This window comes from Chaetura pelagica, unplaced genomic scaffold (genome assembly GCF_000747805.2).
Source record: "Chaetura pelagica isolate M959 unplaced genomic scaffold, ChaPel_1.0 scaffold260, whole genome shotgun sequence".
NCBI classification, from domain to species: Eukaryota; Metazoa; Chordata; class Aves; order Apodiformes; family Apodidae; genus Chaetura; species Chaetura pelagica.
The window spans coordinates 645,242-669,939 of record NW_009951940.1 but is presented as its reverse complement, the minus strand read 5'-3'; the positions used below and the strand labels follow the sequence as shown (position 1 = coordinate 669,939).

At 39.5% G+C, this 24,698-nt stretch overlaps 1 protein-coding gene across 1 annotated transcript in view; it reads right to left on the bottom strand.

The window, feature by feature from the left end:
- The window catches only part of SLC45A4 (solute carrier family 45, member 4), a 35,282-nt gene extending 25,613 nt beyond the window's left edge, over positions 1 to 9,669 (bottom strand). Inside the window, exon 1 of the mRNA XM_009996601.1 lies at positions 9,071 to 9,669. Within this exon, the coding sequence (XP_009994903.1) occupies positions 9,071 to 9,314 (244 nt within the window). The 5' untranslated portion in view covers positions 9,315 to 9,669. The remainder of the gene's footprint in view (positions 1 to 9,070) is intronic.
- Positions 9,670 to 24,698: the final 15,029 nt, after the last annotated feature.

Here is a 24,698-nt window from a genome sequence, read left to right as displayed (position 1 = left end):
AACAACTTCATAAAACACCTACTTTACAAAGGGATTCAAATTTAAATAAGGACAACAGAAACAGATGCTACAGTGACAGCCCAGTTATTTAAATGACCTGCTTTCATGAACTTTTATGACCTTTTACACAAAGTGGAAGTTTTTAAAGTCAGCAACTGGAATAGGAAAACCTTGTTTGCTAGATACCCTCCCCAGCAGTGGGAATGTGGATTACATGTTTCCCCCCAAATGAGGAGTGACAATAAGGGACCTGAATGTCTCCTCAGTTTCAAAGCACAAGTGGAATCACCTACCACATCTAGCAGTGCTTTCTGAATACTTCAGTGCTCTTGCCATCCACTACCTCCCCCCGGCTACCCAGAGCTCAAAGTCTTTCCCCACCCTTCACTACCTACCTCTCCTGTTCTTTGCAGAGTTTAGGCTTTCAGGTCATTATTGTGGGCAAGTTATGCTTGCTTGCCTGATGAAACCCTTGTACATCCAATTTATTTTTGTAGAAAACCAGGCCATACTCACTTTACATGCTGTGTATCTACTACCCTGCAAAAAAATCCACCATGAGGCTCCAACTAAAGATGCCCAAACATTCACACACTATGTTGCTGGGTTTATCTATTCATGGAAAAATCTGCATCTGTGCTGCTTTGTACCCATTGTTACTTAAGACTTCAGAGAGAGAAATGTGTTTATGGAGTGATATGAGCTATTGGGGATTTAGCCAAACTAATGTACATAAAATCTATGACCTGGTTTTTCCCTGTTCAGTTAAATGGACTCGTACTAAGTTTTATCGTCAAACTGAATCAGCAGTTCAAAACTTCTCCAATAATTTCCTGCAAAATAGCCTGCAGGAAGCATATCTGAAACCTTCTCAACTGTTGTTTGGTTAAAAGAGGAGGATTAAAATAGAGTCCCAGAGGGTGCATCACAACAGAAATACTGTTGCAACAAGCACACAGGAGACTCAGAGGAGAAGAGAGCTTAAGGGGCTGCAGCTTTGACAATCCTCTTGAAGCAAGCTTTATTAAAGCATTACGTGATTTGGCAACAGCCTGTTCACATTCTTTTCATTTCAGAAGTGGCCTTAATTTTATTTCCTTGAAAAGTAAGACTCCTGTTCATTACAGAGTTCTCAGCCATTCTCTTTTCATAACCTGTTTCACAATCCATGTCTGATAGAAAACCATTGATTTGAGCCTTGGTGTTGAGAGCTTCAAAAGCTGGACACCCAACTCTCAGCTCTGCATTTGCAAGTCTCCACCACCAGAACCCCATCCAAAGGACTGAAAGGTTCTTTTTACACTAAAAACAGGCAATTGCCCGCTGGAAAACTGCCCCAGTGGTAATTACTTTGTAATAAAGAGCAGGGAAGCATTATCATGTTTCATCTGTTATCGTTATGGAGAAATCACCTCTTGGTCAGAGGGGAGGGTCAAACTCGAAGTCTGAACAGAAAACTGAAACTCAAGTGGCCTCTGTGCATGCACATTCACAGGTTCACCCGACATGTTGCTCTCCTAGAGGGTGTTTAGACAGAAGTATAAAAAGATGTGGGCTTTGTAAGTTTGGCTGAGAGTGTATGTGGGTGGAAAGCAGATTAAGAGGAAAGGTTTAGCCCAGGGAAGAGGTTGCGTAAAGGTGTGTTTCAAACCACTCCATTTCAGCACGTTTTCAGGAGGCCACTGTCCTTTCCTCACTACCCACAGGAAATCTTCCTAAGGGAAGACTAAAAATACAGGGATCCTGCAGCTCCTTGAGTTCTGTGCATGCCCTTTCTACTCTAGAGCTGCCCTTGAAAGCAGAAGAAAACCTATTGGCTTGTCCTGGCTCTAGAAACAAGGTGGCTCCAGTATGTGTGGGAGGGAAGAATTAGAAGATAACTCAGTGACCCCACATAAAGGTGAAGTAAAAAAGCACATTTACAAGAGGTTGAAAGAAGATTTTAAAACTATTGGCTGACAGGCAAATTAAAAACAACAACAAAATAATCTGCTTTTAATTCAAGGTAGTCCCATAAGCAGTTCAGCACTAGTAGCCTGTAGCAGCATTATTAAACTTGTCCTTATTTCTGCTGCTTTACTAGACTTCCTTGGGGCAAGAGAGAACAAGAGATTTGGGAAAGAAGGAGAATAGAGATGTCAATGTACTACTCCTAAATAATTCCAAAAAGTACAGTGTCTCTCAAACCTTGGCTACTCAAGATTAAAAGGAGGAAAGCATGCTGGACAGAAAAGATCTCCTGGTAGAAAGAAGCATCTATATAAGGGTAGAGATGTCCATTTTCTTCTCAGGGAATGATTATTTTTGGAGGCCACAAGCTCTTTCTACAAATCACTGGCTAAAATGGCTATTGCTGCAGAAAAAGCAATACTGAAGAACAGAGATGACAAAATTAAAAATTGCTTGTAAACCTCCACTCTTACAGAAGAGATGAGAGGCTGCATTTTTATACAGTTTGACTTGCAGTCTCCTTTGTATATCACTTTTCAGACCTGTTTGTGTGTCATATATGGTCAGTCACTAACCTCAGATCACACAAGCTCTCAAAAGAATCTTCTGAGGATTCAAGTAAGCACTTTCACACACCATTTTTACTGTGGACACACTTTACACCAGGAAAAAAAATTAACATTCCCACAGTACACAATTAAAAGATGGTGGACTTATGTTAAAAGTTTGGAATGGGAGAAAAAAGCACCAGAGCAAGTATGAGACTTATTTTAGAAGCAGCTTCTTTGGCAGCGCTTATTCAGTGAAGAAAAAAGGAACAAAAAGTTACCTACTGCTAAATAATAGGAAACATGTTTCATGCTATGGGAGAAGCCTCTGAAATCCTTTGCACTCAACTTCCCTTTCTGAGTAGGGCTTATTCATCCTAAGCCACACAGGCTCTACAGTCTAAAAGCCCAGCCTGAATCCTCATGTTACCCCAGCTGAAAACCTGCCATGTGTTATCAGTTGTGCCTCTGAAGGCCAGATTTGGTGTTAAAGAAAAACAGAACATTGATATAAAAAAAGCCCTCTAACAGTTATTGCACAACTGCCAGACCCTATGGCATTTGCCTCGATATGAAAAGCAAGCATGTGCTCTTACTGCCCCTACAATAAAAAATATGATGAGTTGTACAACACCTTTCTTCTAAAGATGCCTTAAATGAAATATAAATAAAACCCCTTCACTAACCTTTCCACTAAGGATGACATGTTCAAAAACTGTGCTGCTGTTGAAGTCCAAAGATTTTATGTAAAAGAATAGATATTAAAGCCTTACTGAGTCGCTTGCTGGTTAAACAAAGTACAGTAAAATCAGTCTTATACAAGCCTTCAGTGGGCACAAAATTAGTAAATAAGTAAAAAAAAATATGGATGGGGAGGTTTTACAGGGCAATTAACATGTGCCTCAGGCACAATATTTCCAGTTTTATACATTCTACCACTTGAGATCTGAATGCAAACTTTACATGATCTTAGAAAGTAACTTCAAAGTTAACAAGGCTGAAAAATGTATTTAATTAAATGATTATTATTGTTCTAGGTTTTCTGAATCCACTGCAAATTCAATCCTTGTGCTTATGTTAGCTGTGTTACAGTCCCCTCTTGGGACAGGTCAGCTCTCAAGTAATTAATTCTACCATGGATGAATTAATATCCTGCAATTCACTCTCAACATCAAATGGAGCTGTACCTGGGACCCCAGATGCTGCTGGATCATATAAGAATTTAACTTTGAGACTCCAAGAGCAGGTTACAGCAACTCAAACATTATTTCAGGTAAGACAAGGTCAGGCAAGATGCAGCTTTGTAGAAAGTTATAAATACATATAACCTTAACTTAAATGTGACCTCTGGCAGAGATGAGGAATAAACTTGACTATTTGAGCTGAAATTATCAGTGCTGCTTCATGTTGAAGAACTTCCTCCATCTGCAAGAGTTTCTCCAGCCAGCCTTTTTTCACTTGAATTATAGACAGCCTCTAAAAGCTTATCCAATCCCTTTATTCCAATCTCTCCCACAGATCTTTAAGTTTTTTAGATTTCCTTTGATCCCAGGCTTAGCCTTAGGAAGACTATCCTCTTCCACACTGAATTGAGTCAGAAACTGATACCTTAACTCCTTTGAAGAAACATACCTAAAAGCCAACTTATCTGTAACATTTCATGCTTGGTTTCTAAATAAGTTTCCATAATCTCCTCTTTAGCTACATGCATTCTTTTCAGACAGGGATCAACACTAAATTTCAAAGGGGAGATTCACTACTACACAGTAAAAAGTGCACCATGTAATATTAAATCTCTTCAGCATAATGACTTCTCAGCCACCACTTCTGAGATTTCTCAGAATCAGCAGTTTATTTACTGCTTAACACACTTTTTTCCTACCAGCAATTTCACTTGAACTAGATTTTAAGTCCCTTTAAGCATAGTCTGCTAAGCTTTAGGCTGGAAAATTCTGAGTGTTAGATAATTTTTTTTTATCTGAGCTATGATGTCTAAATGTTTTAAGTGAGAAATGACAGCTCAAACCCTCAGCTTTTCTACATGTATAAGATGTAGGAAACATGTCTCATGAGACATGAGTAATTACAGCATCCTGCTGACTCCAAAGCATATAATGAAAGAATTTCTTCCTAAACAAAAATAACCTATGTTATTCTGCTCTGCTTAGCTCAGCCTCTTTATTAAAATCCATTAATTAATCCACTGAAATACACAACTTCCAGAAATGCTGCTGTTTAGTGTTTCTACCTAAGAAGAATACCATGCTCAAGCTTAAGCTTAAAATTACCAACTCCACTACTTCATGCTAGACTAGCTAATATTTACTGCAAGAGCCCATTAACTCTCAGAGCAACCCAAGGAAATGCTACCACAGGCACTCAGATATGCAATACATAAAAATCAAGGCTATTCTTGTATGGTACCAGAGAAACATCTCTACATTTAAGTGACAACAAAAAAAAGTACATTTCTCATGGTTTTCCCTATGTACATTTACATAATTTTTAAAAGCACCAGTGTAATATATTTAATTTATGCAAGGCAATGGTGCTGACAGACACTTCTGTACCTATTAACTATTCATAAAACACTCAGTAGCACTGGAAAGATCCTTTTTGAAGCAACAGTAAACACTTGGCAAAGCTTTTATCATATGAAATATAAAAATGTCAATCTTCATGTTTACAGATACCACTACTCATTAGGCAGACATCAAGATTTCATGATGAAAGCAGCAGCCACCCCAAGTCATAGAACACAGATTTTTTTTTTTTCCTTCTTCCATAATCCTGATAGAAACATGCACATGGATCCCACCTTTCAGAAAAACTAAAATGGACTAAAATTTACTGGTTGCCTTACAACCCAAATTGTGCTCAAATTACAACTGAAATAACTGGAAATGACCAAATCAAGTTATTTATTAATGGTTTAAAGTGTTTGTTAACAGAAGCCATGTATTGTGGTTTAACTGAACAGGTTTCTTCCAAAAGCTAACAGTTTCTCCAAGTTTACACCATACCAGCAATCAGTTTCTCCTGACTTTTATTCACTCCAAACCCCTTGTAAAGTATTTTTTTTAATGTATCCAAGTTTTCCATGAACTGGAGGTAGGTTTAGAGATATAATCCTCAGAAGCCAAGTTTAATGATGAAAGAAAATTGTCATTTCTAAACAATACCAGGGATTTTAATTTGCTGTCACAGATAAGAAGCATTAAATACCAGATGTTGAAGAAGACAAAGGCTCATCCTGCTCCTATGGAGTCTGTAATACGTGGTTGAAATGTGGCAGGGGAAGCAAACAGTAATGTTAATGCACAGATCTTACTCAGGAGTAACATCAAACCACTCAGTTTCTCAAAAACCTTGGACTGATGAACAAGCAAACCTGGAGTGCTGAAGGATCTCATAGCTTCTTCTCTAGTGAAGCTTTTTAACACTGGCTGGAAAAACAGCTGATTGAAGGGATCTCTAAAGAAAGGTTAATTCAGATTTCTGGGGATCAAAAGTTGTGGAAGTTCCAACTAACATAATTTTATCTGGAGCCACTTCTCACATTTGGTGTATTTTTCTATCATCTGCATGCTGAACAAGTTAGCTGCTTCATTTTGAATTCTTAAACTGCAGATAGCAAGACATCAAAAAGCAAGTTATACTTTAAAAAGTGTAATATATATTTCACTTGTTCTTGTTGCTAAGCTACTAAAGCCCAGTTATGACTACAAGGGGCTGTTAGAGATTTGTAGCTGCATTACTGACAAGGCAATGTAACATCAATTTAAGCATAGCAATAAAGACAAGATTAAAGTCACAAATCAGAACTTATTTCAGCAGCAGTACAGCAACTCAGGCACTTCCAGACCTTTCCAATTCACAGTCCATGATCCAAGCAGCTTTCACTGCTGCCTTCAGTTCTTTTGTTAAGAATCCAAAACTTCAGGACATTTAAGCATTGTTGAATTGGAAAGGGATTATCCATAGGACTATCTCCTGCAGCTGCTGAAAACTTGTGGCTTACAGAACAAGTAGGACAGGTCACTCATCTGCCAGATGATAACTACACCTCTGATCCAGGGTACATAAACAGCTGGGAAAGTCAAATATCTGCAAGCAGAAAGTGTAACACCAAACTAACGTGCCTGAGGTTTTAATGATGGTATACAATAAGAATCTCAGATGATTTCCTTGACCAAAGCTTTCTCAGATACAGAACCCAAGCATACACTGTAAAGCTGGTCAATATTCAACACACATCTATAAGGAAAAGTCTTTTTTGCCTATCCAAAAGGCTTCTGGTTCTTCAATTTAACAGAAGCAAATCCAGTTGCTTGAGTCATCACACTTCCCCAAGAGCCACTGCTCAAAAGTAGTTTCTCCAGCCAATTCCACTTCACAGCAAGCAAATGAATGTTGCTTTTACCAAAACAAGAAGCAAAGCGAATATTACAGCAGCCCAGCAGCTATAAACCCCCTCCAGTGAGGAATAAATATAGCTCATGTTGAGGCAGACAGATGTTGAGGTTGATAAAGGTAAACAGAACCATGTAAGAGGTAATTATCAAACAGGCTAGATAAGCCACCCGTGAATAACTTAACCCTTCAGTGAATCCAACATCGTTTATGTCCCTACTGAGGGAACATGAGCCAAAGCACAAACAAAATCTCAGTTAGTTCCCAAAGTGCTAACATTTGTAACCAGCTACCTCCATTTCTTATCTATACAGCAGATCTATCTATCCCTGCATCCCCAGTCTCTTACATAATTTTGTTGATTTGCCAGCTTTTCTATAAGTGAGAGCTCTTTGCTTCCCTTCCCCCAAATCCCAATGTTATTTTGATCGCTGGGGTTAGGGAAGGAAGGGAAAAGATATTTCTCAATTATCTGGAGGAAACAGATCTGCTAGAAGAGCTCACAAAAGAAACAAACTAATAGACTGGTCAGTAATAAAGAGGATGGTTTATTTAGTCTGTCTGACCTTACTCTAATGGCAAGGTAAAGGCAGTTTAGCCAGCTATACATTTTAAACAGCCAAGTGCCAGCACAAACAAGTGAACAAAGAAGTACAGGTCACTTACAAAACCAGGGGTCTTCTCCATGCACAGCAGGATGCAAGTTTTTGCATTCATGGTGGACACTAACTGAACCAAAGCTACTAGTAAAAATTAAGTCTCTAAATCTCAACTAGCCCAAAAGAAAAAAACCTCAAAACAAATTCTGGACATGATAAATTTTCCTTGATGAAGTTGCATGTGTTTCATTCAGCAAGTCAGGTTGATCAGAAAGCTGTTATCTGGGGAACACTTAGAAAATTTTTGAACTATGCCACTGATAAGATGCAAAACAGGCATTTGATAAGCCCCCAAAAGGAAAATTTTAATTAAAACTTGGGAGGCATAACCCACCAGCATTTCTCATGACACTAATTGCACTGATTGTTGACCCCTCTGTTGACTCAAACCAACTAGTCATTTCAGATGAAAACACATTTTTAACTGCAGGAGAACTGCATGAGAGAGTTTATACATTGCATGCTCACAAGTTCAACCTCTCATGCCCCAATTTTGTCATATCAGATATAAAAATACAGATGTTTCATTTGAGATGCTAACCTTGACATTTTTAGACAACATTGTAAATAGTATTTCGTGAACATTATTGTAGAGAGTTGGTTGAGTGCTTCTGTTTGGCCACAGCACAGCTGGGCATGCTGTAAGGCACAACTGCATGTATGAGCCAAAGCAAACATTATCAAACATATTATATATACATAAAATAGATATACAGTGCACACACATCCTTGATTTATTCCCTCATGGAAGCATGCTCAGTCTGGTACTTCCATTCAGCATAATGTAATATTTTCTGGTATCTGATAAAGAAAAGATTTTCTGGATTTGATTAAGGTACTATCAGTTACTGTTAATACTGCAAGCAGTTTATTGGAAACCTAATTACAGTAATCACCATTAAATTTAATAGTCTACACCTAATTCCCACTACCTCTTTCATCATTATCCAAAGCTTTTGGTATCATGGTTTATTCATATGCATTTATGTATTACAACATACAGATTAATCACAAAAAACCAAGACTCACTAGTGGTTTGAAATGAATGCAACACTTCACTAGTAGTTCAAAAAGCCAATTTATCTACCTGCTTATTGGAAAGTACTGTAATCTGATACATTTCTACATAAATGGAAAAAGCTTCATTGCAACTCTTTATAGTGTGATGCTGTTTCTGATTTCTAGGACTCAATTTTTAATAAACAATTTTAGGAGCTTTTGAGGTTCTTAGATTTAGATGGGAATTGAAAACGAATCGGTAAAGTTTTAACAGATGGAAGCAATATTAGAAAGTAGATGAATGCAGGCAGAAATCCTCCGCATTTAAACATAATTACATACCTGAATAATTACAAACCTGAATGTGGTACAGCAAAGAACAGAAACACGAAATCCATTTTACCTTGTGTATTTTTAGTTGGCAAACCTTCCTCTTCCTCTGACTTCACTCAATGCAACACATATATAAAGTTTCAATTAACAGAAATGTGAATTACTTACCAATTTGTAACAACACAGGTGTTACCAAAGCTGTCTCCATGGCATAACAAAATTCCCTGCCAAACATTACTGCACCATGCATCACCCACAGGCGTATTGGTATCCGATCTATGGAACCTTCACTAATGGTTTCCTCCCTACTTTCATTCTCCTTGTTTTCTGGTTTCTGAAGCTGTGCCACAGGTAGATCTTGAACTTGCATAGATTCCGAGTCAGCATTCTGGGGAGCCATTTTCATTACCATAAAAATATATATATATATTTCTTATATCTCTATAAATAATGCTACCATAACTCCACAAACAAGTTAGGGTGTCTTCTCTTTCAGCTTGTGTTCCTCAGGCAAGTAATGCTTTTATATTCCTCTTATACAAACAGGTATCTTGCAACTTCTTGTACAGATATGAGACATCAAGAACGAAAAGCTATTTGGCAGGAATTTCAACATATGGCTTGCAGGTTTACTGTGAGTTAGAGTTAAAAATCCATAATTGCCATTCAGTTAATACCAGTTTCATAATTATTATTGAAGAAGTGCTGAAGTTGTTATTCTTGCTACACAGAGGTGGAAAGGCGACACAAAGAGGTGCTCCACTGTTAATCCCCATCGAGTGGCTGATTAATCTGCAACAAAAAGCAAGCATTTAAAAATTTCAATACCATTTTTCAGGATATTGTGCCCCCACCCTCCCTTTAACCATATACCCTATTTCCTGCTTAATGCTTTCCATTGTCCTTGCCTAGTGTAGGGTCTTTTATTCCACATTCCCTCCTTCCCCTGTACTTGCCATTGAAATGCAGCTCCTACTTGTATTTAAATGGTGCTTTACTGCACTCATAAGTTCCTCCACTTTGTGCTCCTACACAAAGCCACAGATGAATGTATCAGTGTATATTTTTAAGATCCTCAGAACATTGAGCACAAGACTAACAAATTCTGGGAAATTAAATTAAGGTTCCATTTCAAAAACAGTGTAGGATACTCCAGAACTATGCCAGGAAGATGATTCATCAATTACCATTTACTCCCTAGCCACGCAGACATCTCCATTTAGACTTTTGGAACTGCCATTTACTTTGCAGTAACCATCACACCTACTTATCACAGATATTCCTCAAGCAAACATGAGCAAAATTAAGCCATTAGGAATTCAACTGTGAGGATTGAACTTTAAAGAAGAGAACTTTTAATGAAGATATGATACCCAGCATGTGGATCCATCTTCACTTTCTGCACACAAGACCAGAGCACCTTACTCCCACATTCCATGAGGCTTCTGATGTCCATGAAAATAGAATGGTACAGTACTTCCCACTATACATTAAAACTATTTAAATATACTCCAACCAAGTAAGACAAGTTTCTATTTCCTTGTCCTTTGTCAAAGTCTAAGCAGAAGTACAAACTATGCCATACCAATCAAAATGTGTTTAAGCACTGAGAGGAGAAAAAAAACATTTTATAAAAAGAAAGGTTACATAATGTTTGCTTTAGAAGGATGCATATTCCCATCTTTGCACACAGTGTGACTGAATTTGTATCCCAAGACAAAGCTCCTTGGGGGTATGGTTCCACAAGATGCTGCCTTTGGCAGCAAAGCTGCCCTAAGAAGTGGCCAGGCTGCAGTTCACTGCCCCTTCAGTTGTGACAACAACAACTCTTTGTGGGCAAGAGCATAACCAGAACATTAAGCGGTGAACCTAAAAATGAGCCTTAAGAAAAAGATGACATGTCTGGGGTTTAAAGCACATCACAACAGCAACTCTACTTCAGCATGACCTAACACACTGTTCTACCAAAAGTGCATCACAGGAGCATCCTTCCAAGCACTCCCTCAGCTGTTACCCTCAGTGGGTTTGTTGTGTGTATTTTATTCTTCCATTCCAATGCATATTTTTTGGTCTAGGCTTTTTCTCCTCCCAAACTCCCCAAGATCACTGGAGTTCTCAGATTTAATCACCTCAGTAACACTATAATTTACATCATGCAAGAGAAGTGAAAATAACTTAGTGAACATAAGTGGAGCAGAGTTTTAAGTTCCAAGTTTTAATCTACAATCATTGCATTGCTCAGAACAGAAAGGACTCCAGAAAGCATTTCTCCAGCCACTCAGAAATACCAAGGGGAATTGAGATGCAGTGCCTAGGGTTACTGTGGCATGGGCAGGTCCTTACTCATGTTCTTCATAAGCACCTTGTTTTTATAAAGGTTTTCTTTTCCACTGGTCAGGGTGTGGATTTGCTAAGCTCCTGCATGCAGTAAGAGTTCAATTACCTCCTTCCAGTAGTTAATAGTGTGGAATTCACATCAGGAGGGGAAGGGAGGGAATGCTCTTTCCTTGCCATAGTGTCTGAGGTTTCAACTCACTCCTTGAAGGAGTTAGCTTAACATAAATATGAAACTAATGTATTAGAAAAACACAAATCCACTGCTCCTAACACAAGTTCTGGATGGGGAAAACCTACAAAATACAGGTTACAGAGTAGGAGCAATTATTTTAATTAGAGACTAGTAATAAAATGTTTAATTGCTGGCAGACACAGGCAAAATTGCACTCAGTAGAATTTAAAAGTTGATGTATCAGGTTTTACTATTCAGAAATCACTCAGAACATGTTGGCTTTGAGACAAAGGATCATGGATAACACTCCTGTACAAGATGGCTTTAAAGCCTCTAGCGTTTTCTTTCGCTTAACTTTTACTCCTGTCACTACCTAAGAAGGATTTAACTTAATTTCCCTAAACACCTAATTTAATATGCAGTTACATGGTAGCATAATGATGCACAGGGAGGAAGGCAGTTCATCACACCAGAATGTTTTATGATGCACCAGGGCAGACTGCATACACAGGCAGGATGACATCAGGGTGGAAGCACTTGTCACTGCAAAGGATGAAGAGGCAGGCCAGAAAAAAAGATATGAGATTCAGCCCATTTGAGCAGGGCTCTTATGAGATGACTGAAAAAACTATTTCTGAAGTGGGAGATGATGGGGAGTGATCCAATAATTTAAGAGACAGGAATAACAGATGTTAAATGGAGGTAGACTTTGAAGTTGTAATAGAAACAGATAAGAACAACAGTGTATTTTAAACATGCCAGAAAAAGGAGTTGCAGTATTCAAGTGCAATAGCAAGAGGCACAATGGACAGGTTTTATCTAGAGGAACAGAGAATCACTGTTCCATTATGCCAATTTTGTGGTAAGCATAACACTGGTCTTCCTGCAGCACTTTTATCTGTCTCCAAGTGCACGTCTAACAGGAGAAGCAGAGAATAACAGCAGCCTTTTAGAAAGGTCTTCCAATTCTTTCTTCAGTCCTGTTAGGTTGTGATCGTACTCCTTTTAGATCAATCCAGATTCTGCTGCTGTTTCTTCCAAGTCCATTTTGAATTTGCCAAGTCTGAATACTGGCCTTCTTCCTTATCAAAAAGGGAGACAAATCCATTTGCCTGCTGGACATAAGGATTACCAAAGCTTTTATGCAGCAAAGAGCTCCAAAGTAACAGTCATCTAAAGAGGAGCTGGACTAAAATACCAAAAAAGATATGCTCCTGTGTCTGTATCTATAATTTTTTCATGCTTGTTAGCTAGTAAAACCAAACCTTAATTGATAATTTTTTTGAGTTGTTGTATTGAATACCCACGGTAATTCCATTACAGTCCCTCAGCTTCTGTGGTTCAAAAGCTTTATTGTAAGAGTTCACCTAAAAACCAATCCAGCATTATAATAATTTTTAAAATACTGATGAATTATGCTTGCATTTTACCTGTCATTCAAGCAGACTAGGTACTAAGAGAGCTGGCATTCCTTCCTCAAACACATGTCAAGAGGAATGGTGGCAAAAGGTTTCAGGACAGATTCCTTCTCATCTGTACCTTTCTGACCATCCAGCCACAGAGTAGCTGAACAAAATTTAAAAATGTAAACTGGCACACAAGACAGCATTTATCTCATAAAGCTAAGACCATGTCCTCCAATCTGCCATGTACTCTTGCTGTACTTCCCGTAAAGTTTCCAAAGGCGTTTTCATGACTAACAAAGAATAAGGAAGTTGAATGAAGAACTTCAGCCACAGAAAGTGCTTCATGTGGGGCACTGTAAAGAGGTTGGGTATGAAGTTTAGATACAGAAATTTTCCTGATCTGGCAAAGTCTGCATGCGGGGAGGGGACCGAGACTGATTACACCAGCTCTTCTTTAACCTAATTAAACACATTTTACTTTGACCTTTGGCCACCCTGCAACAATGACAAAACCTATACAGTGGTAGTTAATATTTCAACAAGAGGCAAGTAATGTATTCTGAAAGCTAATCTGTAAGCAACATTTTCTAAAAGCTGATTGAGTTGCTTTTAATCTTATCTGTTACATTGTTATTATCTAACATCTAGCCATAAATCATAACATGGCTACGTGAAGCACAAAACATCATCTCACAGGCTTGTTGAGGCCATATCATGATATTCCTGTGCCTCAAATAGGTGGCAGTCACAGACAAAGCCCATGAATTACTGAAGTGGAAAATTACTGTCTTTCTATTGGGTTTAAAAAAAATAAAGAGGAACAGATATAGGTGATATTTGTGACCCATAAAATGCCGTGGTTTTCTTTTCCCTAGCCAGCATCAAGATGCTGGAGGTGCACAAAAGCTCACGCTAGGCAATTAGGCAACACAACACCTCAGGCAAATGACTGTCACACTTCTCAGCATGTTTTGTAAGTTTAAGACAAGCAGTGGTTTTGCATTTGAAGTACCAACATCTGGAGGTCAGAAGATTGATAGTAGTAGACCCATTAATCCCAGAATAAGTGAGGTAAAAAGTGCTCCTGCCCAAATCTGAACAATTTTAATGCATGTTTTTCAGATATCTCTCACTAACAAGGAACAGGAATGCATTGATCAACAAGCAACCAGGTTTTCTGAACTAGTGCCAAAACATAGGATTTTAATTAAACTATGGAGTATGCAGCAAGTTTCAGGTAATCTCACACATAGTTTATTAAGTAGTAATAAAGCCTGGCAAGTAGATACAGTTAAATGGGCCCAACTGGATACCCTGGGGAAATGTCAACTCTTGAGGCTTTCCTCCTCTGAAGTCATTAGGTAATCCTTAAGGCATAACTGGTATAAGAAACAATTCATTGCAACAGGGTAGATATGAACTGGTTACAAAATCCTAAAGGGAAAAATAAGCATGGTCTAGGAAATACTGGAATGAACTATCTGAAAAGGATGGAAACAGTTCTGTTCAAACAGTATTGAATGCCTACAGGACCTAGGAGATTCAGAAGTAATCTACCCCTACCTTCATCCTGGTCTTTAAGGTTTATTGCAATAACTTCCAACCGCTTATCTAGCTATCCTGTCTTTGATCTGCCTCTTCCATTACCAAGACTTTATTTTACATGCAAGTACACAGATTGATCAAAATCTCCTCAAATCAAGGAAAAGAGCTGTGTTCATTTCAGCTCCACAGTAACTGTTTTCTAGTGATGTAGGAAACACTCAAGCACAAACATTCTGTATTTTAAAAGAATCTACCTGCTTGACACTGAAAAGAAAAATGAAGAGACATCTCAAGCCATCAATGTCTTTTCCTGTTTGCCACTAACTTCATAAGGCAAAATAGCTAAGAACCAACTCTTACAGCATTTAACTAGGTTTCAGTAATTCTGGTCACAGTTGCCACTGGATCAATAACAGATCCTCATGTGACATTCTGCATAACACACCAAGAAAACCACTAACAATAAAAAACCAAGGCAGGTGTGCTTCCACTTAATGAAATATTTGACTGGAAAATAGTATAAGAATTCAGAAGCTGCTAGTTTAATATGACAAGATTTATTTTTTTCCCCCTCAATTCTTATACCTTACTCTCCTTCAGCGAGTACATCCCACAGACATTCGCACTAGTAACCACACTATTTCACCTGTGAATCATGTTAGCCTGGAAAGCCTGTAATTGCCCTGTCATTTCATTTCTCTGTCAAACACTTCTCTGCCAAGTTGGTTTATGCTAAGGTTTTCAAGTAATCATAGAATGGGAGGGGTTGGAAGGGACCTTTAAAGGTCATCTAGTCCAACCCCCCCCTGCAGTGCACAGGGACCTTTTCACCAGATCAGGTTGCTCAGAGCCTGGTCAAGCCTGACCTTGAATGCCTCCAGGGATGGGGCCTCCACCACCTCTGGCCAACCTGTTCCAGTGCTTCACCACCCTCCCGTAAAGACTTTCATACTGCCCTTCATCCTCTGACTCCAAGCCCTTGTCAAAAGCCCCTCCCCAGCTTTCCTGGGGCCCCTGCAGGCATTGAAAGGTGCTCTAAGGTCTCCTCAAAGCCTTCTCCAGGCTGAACAACCCAAGCTCCCTCAGCCTGTCCTCATAGGACAGCTGCTCCAGCCCTCTGACCATTTTTGTGGCCCCTCTCTGGACTCATTCCAAAATGCCCATGTCCCTCTTCTGTTTAGGCTTCCAGAGCTGGATATAGTCCTCCAGGTGGGGTCTCACAAGATCTGGCAACCTAGACTGATTTAAGAATACCTTAAATATTAGCATTGGAAAGAAAACATCGAGTTTATCTGGCTTTTTCTCAGACTAAATACATGTTTGGTTCATCACTTCTACCCCCACACTGCCGACAAAACACCATTTACTCCTTCTACCATTAGCTGCAAAATGGACAGTGTGTTCTGCTTCAGCATCTGACTCACCTGCAAAATGATACATTGTTTGGACTTGTGCCTTTTCAAGAGTAAAATGGCATTTGTCCAAGGGTAATTGCTCATGTTTTAGTTCAAATCCTCTGGTGCTTCATCATACCACCAGACAAATAACATGTTGCTGTGAAAGAACAGCTCTAGAAGGCAAGGCTGTCCTTCATCCCTCTGCAAGTATGGGTACATCACCTCAAAAATGAGTCAATTCTCAAAAAAAAAAAACCATTAAAAACTATTCTGTAAGGTGCCGATGCAGCTGATTTTGTACAGATGATTCCCTGATGATTATGTTCTGCAGATCTGCCATAAGGACAGTCATGTCCACCACAGAGGTAGCAGCAGCTGAAACTGGAGAGATATTCTTTGCAGCACAAACCTGTTGGCAGCTCCAAATGCTAAGGAGCAAACCATACTTTTGCTAGGACAGCCTGTTTTGCTTGCAAGGATCGTTTTGTTTTACAGTCAGCTGCTTGCACAGGATTATCACATAAAATGTTACCAGCCTATTTACTACTTACACTACAGGTTTCTGAATCACTTCAAGCTAGCATAAACAAGACTTCCTCTAGAAAGAGCAGTCTGTTCTTCCTTTTCTTTGCCCCTTCCTTTTCTTTTTTCCTTACTCCCATCTCTTTGTGCACAGCCACACGGGTGTCTGAGGAGTGAACCTGCAGCATAACTGATCTAGGTTGAAAACTAGACTGACAAAAAACCAACACAAACCCCACCAAAAATCCTTTATGAAGCCAGGTTGGCTTTATCCAACTGCATGGCTGCATGGATCCATACCAACATAAGTGGGGGAAGGGAGCTAGAAGTATTACTTTGGGTTATAAATACCCAAAGCCAGCATGAAATTGCAGCTCACAGAGAAAACAAGTTGTTGGTGGATCCCTGTGGCTAGAGTCAACAAATAATCTCACCTGTAAAGCTCAAGACACCTTCTCTTCAGAAGGCAGAACTATCTCCAGTCATGCTATCACATATTCCACCTCCTAGTACTTCCCAGATGGAAGGCAGAATAACACTTGCTTAGCCAACAGGCAGCTATTTTCTCCCTGGTTGTTTTGTGGCTCTGTTGCTAATTATTGGCAGCTGTTTATAGTTACAGAACTGGCCACAGGGGAAGTTTCTTTGGCCCATGTCAAGATTCAAGTGTTCAGCCACTGCACTAGGAAGAAAAGCATCTCGAAAACATACCTGGAGTTTTTGGCCCAGCTGGACAAATACATGCAACTACTTTACTTGATGCTCAGCAAACAGCTGTATCTCCTGTGGTCACATTCTATTGTTACTTTATAAAAGCTCAGACTTAAGAAGTCCTTTGACTTTCTAGGAGCACCATCGCATGAGTCATGAGGCCTTTGGTTCAAAAAGGCAGCAATCAAGGTAGTTGTTTAAATTCTTATAAAGACTTCTCACCAAGATTTTTAGCAACTGCTTTCTAAAAACAGAACTGTATTAACCCTATCAGGGGAAGACTATATACATTGTCAGGAATAATGTATTTAAAAATGCAATAATACAACCTATTACTTAACAACAGTCCCATATATAACATTACTCCAGATCCTGAAAGTTAACATCTAATTTTAAAACAGTGTTACATTAAACTGGACTAACCTGTTTTGAATCACTAAAAGTCTGCCAAAGGAAAATGGTTAAAGCTAACTGGGTGCAATAAAGAACCACATTTGACATGTCCTAACATTTAATTCACAGTTCAGGTAATCAAAGGCACTGAAACACAACAGCATAAACCAGGTTGTTTGACAAGGATACTGTGCCTAAGCTGACACTGAAGGCTTAGCTGAGATTTTTAACAGGTTCATCATGAAACTTGAGATATTTTTTTTTTTAAGCCACTGGAAGCAGCACAGTGCTTTTACATCATGACCTACTTTTGAGGCTACCACACAATTTAGGCCACTGAAGCAATGTCTGGGAGGAGGGAAATCATTCTGCAGCACATTGCAGATGAAGATGATGTGGAGCAATCGACCCCACAAGGAGAAGCAGCATTTTTTCCACTTCTTGCCATGCAAACTTTTGCCTGCCCTCGGGACTCCTCGCACACTGTGATCCAGTTCATGTCTTTTACAACCTCTGCCTCGTTGCTGTTTAAGTCAGGGCATAGCTTTTGACAAATAGCCTCATCTAAGGGAAGCAAATGATTCTGGCAGCTCTCCTGCTATCAAGGCTCAATGTCTGACATCCTCAGCTCCCTCAACAAATCCATCAAAACATCCAAACAAGTCCCTGCAAAATAGGAGAGCAAGGGTGTGTGCTGCTTCATTTTGAAAGGGTTAATGAAGATTTGTTGCACCCTTTCCTTGGTATGTATACAAAATTCCAAACATTATCAAAACCTGACATAAACATGCTTCCAAATCCAGCCCTGCCAATAGTAAATTTTCCATAGGATTTCCTGCCTACTTCTGTCCATAAAGCAGGGCCTTGACTAGAAGCCTCCTCCTTGCTTTTTAGGACCCTCCTTCCACCCCTTCCAGTTTACTTGGAAAATGACCAAGGGTTTGGCTTAGGCTGGAAGGGTGTAATGCAGTCACAGATGGCAATCTGTACATCACAAACTCCCCTGATGGGCTTTTTCTTGCCCAGACAGGAGAGGAAGAATAGAAAGCTTTAAGACCTAAGGTGGAGAGATGAAGGTCCTCGTGACATCAGGGAGAACATCTTTGTAAGACAGCATTCTTTCTTCATTCTTTGTATTTTGGGGGCCAATGTAGTTTGCCCAGCCTGATTATATTACTGGGAAAAAGATGTGGGAAACTATGGGCCTTGATGAAATTACTAAAACAATTCTGGGAAGCCATCTTTTTAAAAGGGATCCAGAATATAATGTGAGACAGACTTTATTCAGTGGGTTGGATATTGTACTGCTCCCTAAAGGCACAGGCTGTTACTAATATTAGATCAGATTACATTGTTAAATCACTGCTGCTGCTGTTTTTAGTAGGAAACACTTAATTTTCTTAAATTGGGGAGGTAGCATTATCTGATTAAATTTATGTTTTTGTTTTACTGCTAAGTAAAAAACTTTATGTGCTTGTGTTACCCTCATGTTTATTAATACAAATACATCAAGAAGCAAAAAGCTAAGGTGGTATGGGCATAAATAGCAATAGAGGAGCCTTCCCAGCTAGTGGAAAACCTAACAGCTGGGACTAGTGATGCTGGTAAAACAGGCACTAAGAAGAAGTTTCACTCAACAGCAAAGACACAGTTATATTTTATAGGTGACAGCTGGATCTCCAAGTAGCAGGTTCTACCCCCAGAATTACATCCAGGTTAAGGGCAAGATAACAAACACTAATAGCTTGGTACTTTCAGAACAAAAAATATCCACCTGATCACCACGTAAGCACAAAGAACTCAAACTCATGGGGATGGAGATCACTCAGGCAAGTGTACAAACAGGCTGTTATCATCTGACACTGCCGCAGATAATTTTCACTAATTTGGTCAGATAGGCACAAGCAAACTTCAGTCTGGCAAGAGCTAAGTATGGCCCAGCTTTAGGCAAGTCCTACTAAAAGATCCCTAAGTTTTTAAAACGTGTCCAACACGAGAGTCATCTCCCATCAGAACTAAATGGATTAATTCCCTCTGTCTCAAGAGAAACAGAAGAAAACAAAATTAAGGCTATAATCAGGGGACATCTTAATACATTACCAAGTGGATTAACTGAAACAATGTCACCTTTCTGCAGAAGGAAGGACAGTGCCTAGCCCAGTGAGGCTGGTGCTGCAAGATCAATCCTATCAGCACATCACTGCCACTAGCTTTGTTTTTTTTCCCAAATTCTTTCACCAATGTGTCCTCCTGATGGCACAGTGTGGGAAGTATAAGGCCAGGCTGGAGGGGCCTTTGAGCAACCTGGTCTACTGGGGGTTGTTCCACAGCCCATGTAGGAGGGGTGGAACTAGGTGATATTTAAGGCCCTTTCCAACCCAAACCATTCTATGATTTTATGATACCCACGCATCTATTTGCAAATCACTTTCCAGAATGAGCAATCCTTCCTAAAATAGGTTGAGAGCACTGTTTTGCAGGAATATCCATCCATAAAAACCAGCCAAGCCAGGGCAAGTTAACTCTGTATATGCCAAGTTACATATTCCCTGTGGATGTTATTGCACATGTACTGGCATCTGAAGTCATTATATTCACTGCTCTAAAAATTCACAGGCTGCTTTCACGCTGTAAATGCTCGAGAAACCCAAACAGTGTCAGCATATGTATTAGATAATTACAGAAGTTTTTCAATACATAAAAGACAAAAAAGAGCATAGCACAGATCTTCATAACCTGACTTCCTCCAGCATATCATTAATGTCTGCAAAGACTAATTCATTGGAATTATCTCCAATTACCAGTCCCTAAATGCATTACCATCATTCAACCTCAGAAAACTCAGTTAAAGAAAGCTTTTGAAAGCATCAGTTGAATTTTGTTCACCTTCTAACATTGATAGATAAGTTAGGTTTTGGCCAGATTTTACTAACTCTGAGGAATTAATTACTCCTTCAGAGAAAAACCAAAACAACACAGAGGAGGGTTTCTCAGATTTCAGGGCCTCTAAAGTAAACAACTATACATAACTGTTTATGTCATCTTGCATAAAATATTCTTCTTTTGCCTTCTTGGGACTGGACTCTCAAATCAAACTGGCATATCATCACTGTGACAGCCTGGTTATAATCAACCATTTACAGCCTAACCAGCAGTTGGAGGGAAGTGTTTATAGAGATAAAAAATGAGAGATACATTTGTATTTCTTACTTCCTCCCTGGCATCCAGAGAGGCTTGCTCTCCTTCTAATGCAGCCATGCCGCAAAGGGTGAGGTAAAATTGCAGCTTCTCAGCCCCTTGACCTCAAGCCTGCCATGCATCAGGTGGAGCTAACAGAGGAAACAGCTATAGGTCACAGCAGCAGTTTTATGGTGCAGCACCTTTGGTAAACATCTTCAGTGCCTCCCTTACGAAGCACTAGTGATTACAAGCAAGCACACTCCATAAAAAGTAGAGCTAGAGCATTTGAGCAGATCCCTGCTCCAGTTTTGCACTGTCCCAAATACCAGCATGACAGATATGTTTATGCTTATTGCCATGAAGTATAGCTACTCCATCTAGTTTTGCTATTATTTAAATAAACATTTTAACTGACCTAGCAGTGATATATAACCTATATATTTTAATCACAGGGTGGTTTGAGTTGGAAGGGATCTTAAAGATCACCTAGTTCCAACTCCCTGCATGGGCAGGGACACCTCCCACCAGCCCAGGTTGCTCCAAGCCCCATCCAACCTGCCTTTGAACACTTCCAGGGATGGGGCTTCCACAACTTCCCCAGGCAACCTGGGCCTTTTACCTAAGGTGTAAGATAAGGAGCCAAAATTAAGAATCCTCTCAACATCAATAATTAATAAATCTTAAGAATACTAGAGAAATACTGTTCAGTTAATTATATGGGAAAATTAGTGCTTAGAAGGGTTGTGTTACCATGCTGACTTCAGATCATATCTACAGCTCTTAGAAACAACACAGTAGGAACTTCCACAAACACCACTTTAAGCAAAATAGCTGAAACATACCATTTAAAAGTTACACCTTCTGATCAAAAAATATACAGGTAATGAACAGACAACACTTTGGCCAACAGTATATTAACAAACCATCTGTGTTAGCAAAATCTTAGTGCTGGGATGATTTATTAGGTCATTTATAAGCGGCCCTACAGAAAGCTGGTGGCCACATTTAAGAGCAGCTTGATGAGGACATATTTTGATTTTGGACTATGAACAAGTGCTATTTTAGTAACATGCTTTGCCAAGCTATAACCCTGTTAGAACTGGCAGGATAAGATATTTACTGACACACACAAAAATAATAAGAGGCTACAAGTGCTTGGCAGCTGGACTTGATACATAAGGACCTGCTAGCAGGGAAATATTTAGAGGACACAGACCTCTTCTATTTGTGACTTTGTAGAACTATGAAACACTTGGCAAAGGCTTGTCAGAATTTGGCATTTTTACCTTATTTGGCCATGACTGTCAGCCATTCTTCTCTTATAGGATGCACAAGCTCCAGCATCCACACCACTCCAACAGCATCCCCCTGGACCACTATGGGATGAGACTTGCAGAAGTTCTGTACCAAAGCTGAAGGGCTTTCAGAGTCTGTTGTCCTATGAGTGCAATCACTACACCACTTCTTTCAGCTGACAGCCACCTTTGGCAGGTGAAAATGAAAGTAAACACAGCTCTCAGACTACCACTCAGACAATTTGATCATGCTTTGTCAGTCCATCAACTTCTCCTGCGTGCTTCCAGCAAACATACAGCTGCAACCCTTCAAAGGAAGTTCTCCATATGATCCAGGCAATCCTTCAGGGATAAAGCTGCACTGTGAGATGGGCAAGATCTCATCTATGCCACTAGAAGCATTATTGTATGATCTACAGCATAGATCTTGTGCCCTTTTAAATCCCCACAGAGACATTTTCCAGGGACAGAGTGGTTAAGAGGAATCAGCTTAATGGTTTCATCAGCTGCACTAGAACTGTTTGTTACAAGCCAGGCAGGACTACCACAAGCAGACCATGCAGGCAGTAGAGATGCTAATCTACATTTAGCTTTCAAACTATCACCTCCCCCCCAAAATAAAAGCCCACAACAAAACCCACCAGCAAATGCTGTTTGAAAAACATCATGTCTCACAAGCATTTTCTTTTGGAGGTTACTATCAAATATGCAGCCTTAAATCACCTAACACTGCCAGTGAATCAACCTTACACATGATAAAGCATCTTTTCTGTAAAGTTCCTAAGGATAAAGTATTTTTGCAGTAGTTTCTACTGGATTATGAAGGCTTTTTCTAGTAGGATGAGCTTCTTTGCTTAAAAAGAGTATTTAAAGTCAACAAATCATAACCAACATTCAGTTGAGAGGTTCAAAGTGTTTGCACTAGATGTAGGGCTGCTGGCATAAGGAATGTGGCAGTGAGAAGTTCAGGCTATAAAGCATGATTGATTGTTTAGAAAACAAAGCTAATCTAGTGGTTGTTTCTTTATGCACAACTAATTGCATACCAGCTAGAGTACTTTTTGAGATCATTCTCAGGAGCAGAATGAATTTGTGGTCAGATAGCTTCACAGGTATTTCTGTAGGTAGAGCTGCTTTCATACTTGCAGGCACTGAAGCAGCAGATGAGAAGCAGAGGAAAAGAGAGAAACAACAGAATTTCAGTACACAGAAGAGCATGATACTCAAGTGCAGCAGCCGAGTTGGCAGGTTATCCTGCTAGGAACCCAATACCCTCAGAAGAGCATCAGATCTACTCAGAAGTGCATTCATTACAGTAAGAGAACAAGCAATCATTTTTCTCATTCTATTTATCCTGTTTCAAGCCTCAAGCCAAGTAGGAAATTCAGTTGGGAAAGAGGGGAAAAAAAACAGCAACCTGAATACCTGAAAAAACAGGTTTGGTTTTGTGCCTTTATTCCTTTTAGTGTAAGCCAGCTTCACAAGAAGGAAAATAAAAGGGAGGCCATAGTCTGTATGAGTAGACTTTCCATGTAAAAAAAAAAAAGCTGCAGCTTAAATCCAGGAGCCCAGAACTGGTCAAGTAATCATAAAGAATTTCAGTATCCTCTTTACATTTTTTAAAATGCATACCGGTTACTGGTTAGAGACTAGCAAGTGACATTTGAGTGTTGATTTGAAGAATAAACGGGAACCATGTCTTTCTCAGAGAAGTCGTCAAGATTAAACAAACATGGACTTAACATCAAGGGACGTCCTATCCCAGGGGCTGCATGGCTATTCACAGATCCTACCAGATGAAGAACTGACCAGCCTGGAAGCTGATCAATGAATTCTTCTCTCAGTGCGTTGAAGCTACCTGTTTATACAGCTCAACAGGAGTCTTCTCTAACCTATGAGGCCATTCTTAAGTAAGGATACACAGCAACAGCGCAGGCTTCATAAAGATAAATAGCTTTCCATTCATCTTGTCACCCACACACCTTTAGTAAGCTTCTTAAAGTTTGTGGTTGCACCACTTTCCCTCATCTTGCTCCGCTCATGTTCAGCTCACCTTCATCTCCACTGCTCTGCTTGTATGATGGAAGAAATACCGGTACAAGAGTTTCAGCCCCCACTCTTTGCTCTGGTTTAATCTTTCAAGTTCACCAGAACATGATGAGAACAGGCATACCACAAGCTGTCATTCAGCTCTTTCCTTAAAGCTTTCACTGCTTTATCTTATGATCCTAAAAGTGTAATGGATGCAGAGTCTTCTCTCTGCTCCTCTGGAAAGCTGAGCCTGACCTTACAGTATTCTAGATGTTACATTTCCAGCTCCCTGATCTGTCACTTCTGATCAACTCTCAGTGGCTTCTACTTGCTGTAATACACCAATTTCTGCATTTTGAAAACGGACTTGATGTTCACCTTCCAAGAGATGACAACTGTCCACAGCAGCAACCCAAGCAAGGACAATCTCTAATCAAAGGCAGAGGTCAGATAGATGAGAGCATACATACATGAGGCTGAAGCTGTTGAGTGCTTCTGACTAGAGATTACAGAAAGTGATGGTTTATTTCTGTGGTGTAGAGGAAATCACAGGCTTATGTAAGGGGAAAACAGGAGGACAGTTGTAATTCCTACAACAAAGGGATGAACAGAAGTTGCAACACCAAAATCAAGTACCTGAATTACTACTGCATATTACCTAATCTCATCTTTTCAAGAGTTTTAGATCTTCAGACTATTTCTTTAAAGAATTGCTCTACTTTTTAACTGAATACTTTCTCTTACCAGTTTATTCTGATACAAAATAGTGGCTTGGCTTCCAACCCAGTTTTCATGAAGATAGTTAAC